Raw genomic sequence first — 8,208 nt, 5'->3', positions numbered from 1 at the left:
ATCAGTAAGTCAGTCAGTCAGTAAGTAGGTAAGTCAGTGAGTCAGTAAGTCAGTTAGTAGGTAAGTAAATCAGTAAGTCAGTCAGTCAGTAAGTAGGTAAGTAAGTCAGTGAGTCAGTAAGTCAGTTAGTAGGTAAGTAAGTCAGTCAGTCAGTAAGTAAGTCAGAAAGTAAGTAATAAGTAAGTCAGTCAGTCAATCAGTAAGGAAGTAAGGAAGTCAGTCACTAAGTAAGTAAGTAAATCAGTAAGTCAGTCAGTCAGTAAGTCAGTCAGTAAGTTGGTACGTCAGTCAGTAAGTAGGTAATTAAGTAAGTCAGTCAGTAAGTCGGTAAGTAAGTCAGTTAGTAGGTAAGTTAGTCAGAAAGTAAGTAAGTCAGTGAGTCAGTAAGTAAATAAGTCAGTCAGTAAGTAAGTCAGAAAGTAAGTAAGTATCAGTAAGTAGGTAAGTAAGTCAGTGAGTAAGTCAGTAAATAGGTAAGTAAGTAAGTAAGTAAGTAAGTAAGTCAGTCAATCAGTAAGTAAGTCAGTCAGTCAGTAAGTAAGGAAGTAAATCAATAAGTCAGTCAGTCAGTAAGTAGGTAATTAAGTCAGTAGGTCAGTCAGTAAATATGTAAGTCAGTGAGTCAGTCAGTGAGTAGGTAAGTAGGTACATCAGTCAGTACGTAGGTAAATTAGTCAGAAAGTCAGAAAATAAGTAAGTCAGTGAGTCAGCAAGTAAATAAATCAGTAAGTCAGTCAGTAAGTAAGTCAGAAAGTAAGTAAGTAAGTAAGTAAGTAAGTAAGTAAGTCAGTCAGTCAATCGGTAAGTAAGTAAGTCAGTCAGTAAGTCAGTTAGTAGGTAAGTAAATCAGTAAGTCAGTCAATCAGTAAGTAGGTAATTAAGTCAGTGAGTCAGTCAGTAAATGGGTAAGTCAGTGAGTCAGTCAGTAAGCAGGTAAGTAAGTAAGTCAGTCAGTAAGTAGGTATGTCAGTCAGTAAGTCAGTCAGTTAGTAGGTAAGTAAGTCAGTAAGTAGGTAAGTTAGTCAGAAAGTAAGTAAGTCAGTGAGTCAGTAAGTAAATAAGTCAATCAGTAAGTAGGAAAGTAAGTAAGTCAGTCAGTAAGTAGGTAATTAAGTCAGTAGGTCAGTCAGTAAATATGTCAGTCAGTGAGTCAGTCAGTAAGTAGGTAAGTAGGTACATCAGTCAGTAAGTCAGTAAGTAGGTAAGTTAGTCAGAAAGTCAGAAAATAAGTAAGTCAGTGAGTCAGCAAGTAAATAAATCAGTAAGTCAGTCAGTAAGTAAGTCAGAAAGTAAGTAATAAGTAAGTCAGTCAGTCAATCGGTAAGTAAGTAAGTCAGTCAGTAAGTCAGTTAGTAGGTAAGTAAATCAGTAAGTCAGTCAATCAGTAAGTAGGTAAGTCAGTGAGTCAGTCAGTAAATAGGTAAGTCAGTCAGTAAGTAGGTAAGTAAGTACGTCAGTCAGTAAGTAAGTAAGTCAGTTAGTAGGTAAGTAAGTCAGTCAGTAAGTAGGTACGTCAGTCAGTCAGTAAGTAAGTCAGTCAGTAAGTAGGTAAGTTAGTCAGTAAGTAGGTACGTTAGTCAGAAAGTCAGAAAGTAAGTAAGTCAGTAAGTAGGTACGTCGGTCAGTAAGTAGGTAAGTTAGTCAGAAAGTCAGAAAATAAGTAAGTCAGTGAGTCAGCAAGTAAATAAATCAGTAAGTCAGCCAGTAAGTAAGTCAGAAAGTAAGTAAGTAATAAGTAAGTCAGTCAGTCAATCGGTAAGTAAGTCAGTCAGTAAGTCAGTTAGTAGGTAAGTAAATCAGTAAGTCAGTCAATCAGTAAGTAGGTAAGTCAGTGAGTCAGTCAGTAAATAGGTAAGTAAGGGCCTCTGCATGCTCTTGCAATAAGGCTTTCGCAGATAGCTTTTCGCAGACAGTTGTAATTTATCGTTGAGCGGGGAGTAATAGGCGTGCGCGATGTTATTCACCGCCACAATGCAAGGGGGCGCGAAGTCACGAAATCACTAGGAGTAGTTGGTGGGTGTGGTTAGTGGAGTGTTTATCCTCCGGTTACTTATAATGACTAGAACTGGAGTCGTATAGATGTACGTACTTCCTCACTTCCTCGATCAACCGCTCTTCGTGCTGCTCCATCTTCGCTCGTGTTTTTAAAAATGGTGGTCGCGAAAACAAAACAAACCGGGAAAGTAGGGAAGCGGAAGTGCGTGTACAGCGGATGTAGAGTGGACCAATCAGAGCCCTCTTGTCTGCGACGCTGTCTGCGAGGCTTCTGCGGTGGTCACAATTTTTGGGAGGTGCGCACAGAGCGTCTGCGAAGGTGGGGGGGCTACAAAGACGCCATCTGCGACACTATCTGCGAGGACTGGGTTGTCAGCATAAATTGGCCTTAAGTCAGTAAGTAGGTAAGTTAGTCAGAAAGTAAGTCAGTCAGTCAATCGGTAAGGAAGTCAGTCAGTAAGTCAGTTAGTAGGTAAGTCAGTCAGTAAGTCAGTTAGTAGGTAAGTCAGTCAGTAAGTCAGTTAGTAGGTAAGTTAGTCAGAAAGTAAGTAAGTCAGTGAGTCAGTAAGTAAATAAGTCAGTCAGTAAGTAAGTAATAAGTAAGTCAGTCAGTCAATTAGTAAGTAAGTAAGTAAGTCAGTAAGTAAATAAGTCAGTCAGTTAGTAAGTCAGTAAGGACGTAAGTCAGCCAGTAAGATAAAATCATCATCTTAATTTCCCAAGCATTAGTAAGAAGTGTAGTGGTATTTTACAGTCAGATTTTTCCATCCATAACCGCTTACCCTATACAGGGTCGCAGGCAAGCTGGAGCCTATCCCAGCTGACTATGAGTGAGAGACACCCTGGACAAGTCACCAGGTCATCACAGGGCTGACGCATAGAGACAAACAACCATTCACATCCACCAATTAGCCTAATCTGCATGTCTTTGGGGGAAACCGGAGCACCCAGAGGAAACCCATGCAGACAACATGCAAACTCCACACAGAAAGACCCCCTTAGGCCACGGGGCTCGAACCTGGACCTTCTTGCTGTGAGGCAACAGCACTAACCACTACACCACCTTGCCGCCCGCGGGTCACCCTAAAAAGATAAATAACTACAATGATTAAAAAACAGAATTAAATACAACCAAATACAAGACAATAAACATGGTGGCAAGGGACAATAATTATTCTCCCTTAAATAATTATTTAAAATATGTTTAGTTATTTGTTTGTTAGTTTAATAGTTAAGTAACTCTATTTTTGAGCACTTTCCATAATGTATCAGATTTGATCAAAAATCCAGCCTTATTTGAATCCTCGCCTCTTTGTTCCTTAACCCCGCCCCCGCGCTCCTGTGATTGGCTAGAAACATGAAAATCCACGCCCCTTCAGAGGGACGGTTGACTGAGTGACTCCACAGCGGTGCTTCTGTAGCCTGCATCAGGCTCCTGGAGGGCTTTTATGACTGCGCGTCACACTCGTGTGTGTACTGGGGGAAGTGAAGGTGTGCGTGTAGAGAGAAGGAGAAAGATCTTTCTGCTTGCCTGCTATCTGATTCTCTAAAAGACACCTGATGGGGGAAGACAGAGAGCCGCTTCATTGCGGATTTCTATTTAAATGAAAGCGCTGGACTGCGGCTGCACACCGGTGGAACCGGCGCGCGCGCGACGCGTTCCCATTTCTAAACAACAACAACAACAACAACAAAGTGTCAGACCTTTCTGTTTGTTTACACGTCAGGGATGCAGTGAGACGCGTTGAGGGAAACCGTGAACAGCTCAGGCAGGTCAGTGATCTCTATTGTGCGCGTTTGGAGACTAAATGCTAGGAGATACGATGACCCTGCTGTCTCTTCTGGGCCGGATCATGCGCTATTTCTTACTCAGACCGGAGACGTTGTTCCTGCTGTGCCTAAGCCTGGCCTTATGGAGCTATTTCTTCCACACCGACGAGGTGAAGACTATTGTGAAGTCGAGCCGCGACGCCGTGAAAATGGTCAAGGGCAAAGTGGCCGAGATCATGCAGCACGAGCGGTTCGGCCTGGACCTGTCCGAGGCGGAGTTCTCCAAGAGCTGGGAGCTGAAGAGCCCCGGTGTCGCCGTGTACGCCATCCAGGGACGCCGAGACCACATGGAGGACCGCTTCTCCGTGCTCACCGACCCGGTCAACCGGAGCCACCCATCTATTTTCGGGATTTTTGATGGGCATGGTGGAGAGGTGGGCTATATTTGGGTTTTACTCTACTCTACTCTACTGTACTTTCTCTAACACGCAAAAGTCTTATGCACTAGATATTTTTATTTTATGATTTCTACATTGACGGTGGCACTGTCGCCTCACAGCAAGAAGGTTCTGGGTTTGAAGCCCAGTGGCCAGCAAGGGCCTTTCTGTGTGGAGTTTGCATGTTCTCCCCGTGTCTGCATGGGTTTCCTCCAGGTGCTCCGGTTTCCCCCACAGTCCAAAGACATGCAGGTTAGGCTAAATTGAGTGTAAGTGTGAATAATTGTGTGTCTCTGTTACCCCTTTTCCACCAAATCAGTTCCAGGGCTGGTTCGGGGCCGGTGCTGGTTCACAACTCGTTCAACTTGGGAGCCAGCTGAGAACCAGTTTGCTTTTCCATAGCTCGGGGTGCTAAGGGGAGCCACGTCATTACGTCACTGTATACGTCAGTTACGTTGCTGCGTTTGCATAAACCTTGGCGTGAACATCGAAGCAACAACAACACGGAGAAGAAGAAGCAGCAATAACAATAATAGTGGATGACTTTGCGTTTGTACAGCTGCTGCTTCTCGTCGCTTAAAAATGGCCACCTTTCGCGGTCTTGCTATTGTTGTTGGTCTTAACAACTCCGTCCCCCCCCGTCCCCCCCCCCGCGCTGACGTAAGTGGTTCTTTCCTCTAGCCCAGCAAAGAGTTGGTGCTAGCCTGGAACCAGTTTTTCTGGCCCCAGAGCCAGTTCTTTGTCAGTGGAAACAGAAAACCTGGTTCGAAACTAAGCACTGGCCCCAAACCAGCCCTGGAACTGCTTTGGTGGAAAAGGGGCATATGTGTCAGCTCTGCGATGACTGACTTGGTGACTTGTCCAGGGTGTACCCCGCCTCTCGCCCATAGTCAGCTGCAGCCCACAACCCTGCACAGGATAAGTGGTTACAGATAATGGATGGATTTCTACATTGGGCGGTACGGTGGTGTACTGATTAGCACTGTCGCCTCACAGCAAGAAGGTTCCGAGTTTGAAGCCCATGGCTGATGGGGGTCTTTCTGTGTGGGTTTTCTCCAGGTGCTCCAGTTTCCCCCATGGTCCAAAGACATGCAGGTTAGGTTAACTGGCTACTCTAAATTGTCCATAGGTGTGAATGTATGTGTGAATGGTTGAAAGGAGAAAACTCCTATAATAATCCAGTAGAAGGCAACAGGAAACCACTACTGTAATTCCGTAGGTGCTTAAAGAAGACAACTGGACTTGCTTGAAATTCTTGAAGACGTTTCACCTCTCATCCGAAAGGCTTCTTCATTTCTGTCTGACCTATTGGGGAGTTCCAGGTATTTAACCTCTGGTGGACCAAAAGCAAACCTAAGGAGAGTCATTGAGGTCACATGGGTCGTTGACACTCTCAGGCCCTGTCCACATGGCAACGGATTCAGGTGAATCCAATAAAATTGTTTATCGTTTCGGCCTGGCGTCCACACGGCACCGGCGTTTTGGGTGCCCCAAAATGAAATCTTTTGAGAACGGGTTCCAGAGTGGAAAGATCTGGCAACGGCGCCGTTGCGAAGTCGTCTGGATGAGTAGAATGGATTTGTTTACGATGACGTCACAACCACATGTGGTTCACGCCGGGTAGAAGTGTAACGAACTCGATGCGAGTTGTCAACAAATCCTATAACTTGGTTCATGAAACGCGCTTACAAAATATTTTCACTGTGAATATTTATTGTGTAATGGTGCAAAGTGAGAGAGAGAGAGAGAGAGAGAGAGAGAGAATAGGGCAGAGTCAATCCCGCCAGCAAAAATAGGGGAAAAAAAGGAGCGATCTCACCTCTTCAGATGTTGGTTTAAGTCCTACAATACATTCCTCAAAAAGGGCGTAGAAGAACAAATTAATCCATCAACGTGTAGCATTCAATTTATTCCGGACCATTAAAGACTCCACCTTCCGCGTAGAATCATACGTCATCCTCGCCGCCATATTGGATGGGTCAAAGCGGAGAATAAAGATGCCTCATTCATGTGCTGCGTTTAACTGTACCAACAGGTTTATCGTCCAAACGAGATCACATGGGATTACCTTTCATAGGTGAGACTGGAAAAATACTTTTCATTGTATTTGGTCATTATAATGTAATTTTACGAACAGATTTTTCTGACTTTGTGGCTAATATGAAGTCTCGCGCATAATAGTGTATGCGCATGCGTCCTTACTTCTTCTATTGTTCTGGTGTCTCCAAAGGGACCGTCTAACAGCGCCCCTAGAGGTGTGGCATGTGTATTGCATCGTTTTCAGCAAGCGTTGCGTTGCCATATGGACCTGATATTTTACTGATCGTTGCCCATTTGGACGCGATATGGCAACGAGATGTGATTAAAAAAATATATCGCGTCCACATGGGCAACAGATCAGTAAAATATCAGGTCCATATGGCAACGCAACGCTTGCTGAAAACGATGCAATGCACATGCCACACCTCTAGGGGCGCTGTAAGACGGTCCCTTCGGAGACACCAGAACAATAGAAGTAGTAAGGACGCATGCGCATACACTATTATGCGCGAGACTTCATATTAGCCACAAAGTCAGAAAAATCTGTTCGTAAAATTACATTATAATGACCAAATACAATGAAAAGTATTTTTCCAGTCTCACCTATGAAAGGTAATCCCATGTGATCTCGTTTGGACGATAAACCTGTTGGTACAGTTAAACGCAGCACATGAATGAGGCATCTTTATTCTCCGCTTTGACCCATCCAATATGGCGGCGAGGATGACGTATGATTCTACGCGGAAGGCGGAGTCTTTAATGGTCCGGAATAAATTGAATGCTACACGTTGATGGATTAATTTGTTGTTCTACGCCCTTTTTGAGGAATGTATTGTAGGACTTAAACCAACATTTGAAGAGGTGAGATCGCTCCTTTTTTTTTTTTTCCCTATTTTTGCTGGCGGGATTGACTCTGCCCTATTCTCTCTCTCTCTCTCTCTCTCTCTCTCACTTTGCACCATTACACAATAAATATTCACAGTGAAAATATTTTGTAAGCGCGTTTCATGAACCAAGTTATAGGATTTGTTGACAACTCGCATCGAGTTCGTTACACTTCTACCCGGCGTGAAGCACTCAGTCATGTGGTTGTGACGTCATCGTAAACAAATCCGTTCTACTCATCCAGATGACTTCGCAACGGCAACGTTGCCAGATCTTTCCACTCTGGAACCCGTTCTCAAAAGATTGCGTTTTGGGGCACCCAAAACGCCGGTGCCGTGTGGACGCCAGGCCGCAACGATAAACAATTGTATCGGATTCACCTGAATCCGTTGCCGTGTGGACAGGGCCTGAGTCATCCTGTAGGTGTTAGGGTCACTGGAGGCCAGATGTGAATGGTATTAGCAGCCTAATACGAAACCTTGCTTCGTTAGGGTGATCTGTGGGTCGTTGGCTCATCACATGAGTCATATCATCAACGACCTACAGATCACCTTAATGACCCTCTAGGCTGCTAATACCATTTACACCCAGTCTCCAGTGACCCTAACACCTACAGGATGACTGAGGCCCTGTCCACACGGCAACAGATTCAGGTGAATCTGATAAAATTGTTTATCGTTTCAGCCTGGCGTCCACACGGCACCGGCGTTTTGGGTGCCCCAAAACGAAATCTTTTGAGAACGGGTTCCAGAGTGGAAAAATCTGGCAACAGCGCTGTTGCGAAGTCGTCTGGATGAATAGAACTGATTTGTTTATGATGACGTCACAACCACATGACAATCCCGCCAGCAAAAATAGGGGAAAAAAAGGAGCGATCTCACCTCTTCAGATGTTGGTTTAAGTCCGACAATACATTCCTCAAAAAGGGCGTAGAACAACAAAGTAATCCATCAACGTGTAGTATTCAATTTATTCCGGACCATTAAAGAATTCTGGAGGATCTCAGAATGTTTGGAACTCTCCACTAGTCAGACAAAACTGAAGAAACTTTTCGGATGAGAGGTGAAACGTCTTCAAGAAT

The 8,208-nt window shown here is 44.3% G+C and overlaps 1 protein-coding gene across 2 annotated transcripts in view; it reads left to right on the top strand.

Moving 5' to 3' along the window:
* Positions 1-3,404: 3,404 nt before the first annotated feature.
* The window catches only part of ppm1lb (protein phosphatase, Mg2+/Mn2+ dependent, 1Lb), a 208,111-nt gene continuing 203,307 nt past the window's right edge, over positions 3,405-8,208 (top strand). Inside the window, exon 1 of one of the 2 annotated variants that reach the window (XM_060905850.1) lies at positions 3,405-4,199. In XM_060905850.1, coding sequence (XP_060761833.1) covers positions 3,804-4,199 — 396 coding nt within the window. In that variant the 5' untranslated portion in view covers positions 3,405-3,803. The remainder of the gene's footprint in view (positions 4,200-8,208) is intronic. The other variant, XM_060905851.1, reaches the window with a different exon arrangement.

Source organism: Neoarius graeffei, chromosome 23, assembly GCF_027579695.1.
Source record: "Neoarius graeffei isolate fNeoGra1 chromosome 23, fNeoGra1.pri, whole genome shotgun sequence".
In the NCBI taxonomy this organism is placed as follows: domain Eukaryota; kingdom Metazoa; phylum Chordata; class Actinopteri; order Siluriformes; family Ariidae; genus Neoarius; species Neoarius graeffei.
The sequence above is the reverse complement of the archived record's forward strand: the minus strand, read 5'-3'. Positions and strand labels throughout refer to the sequence as shown.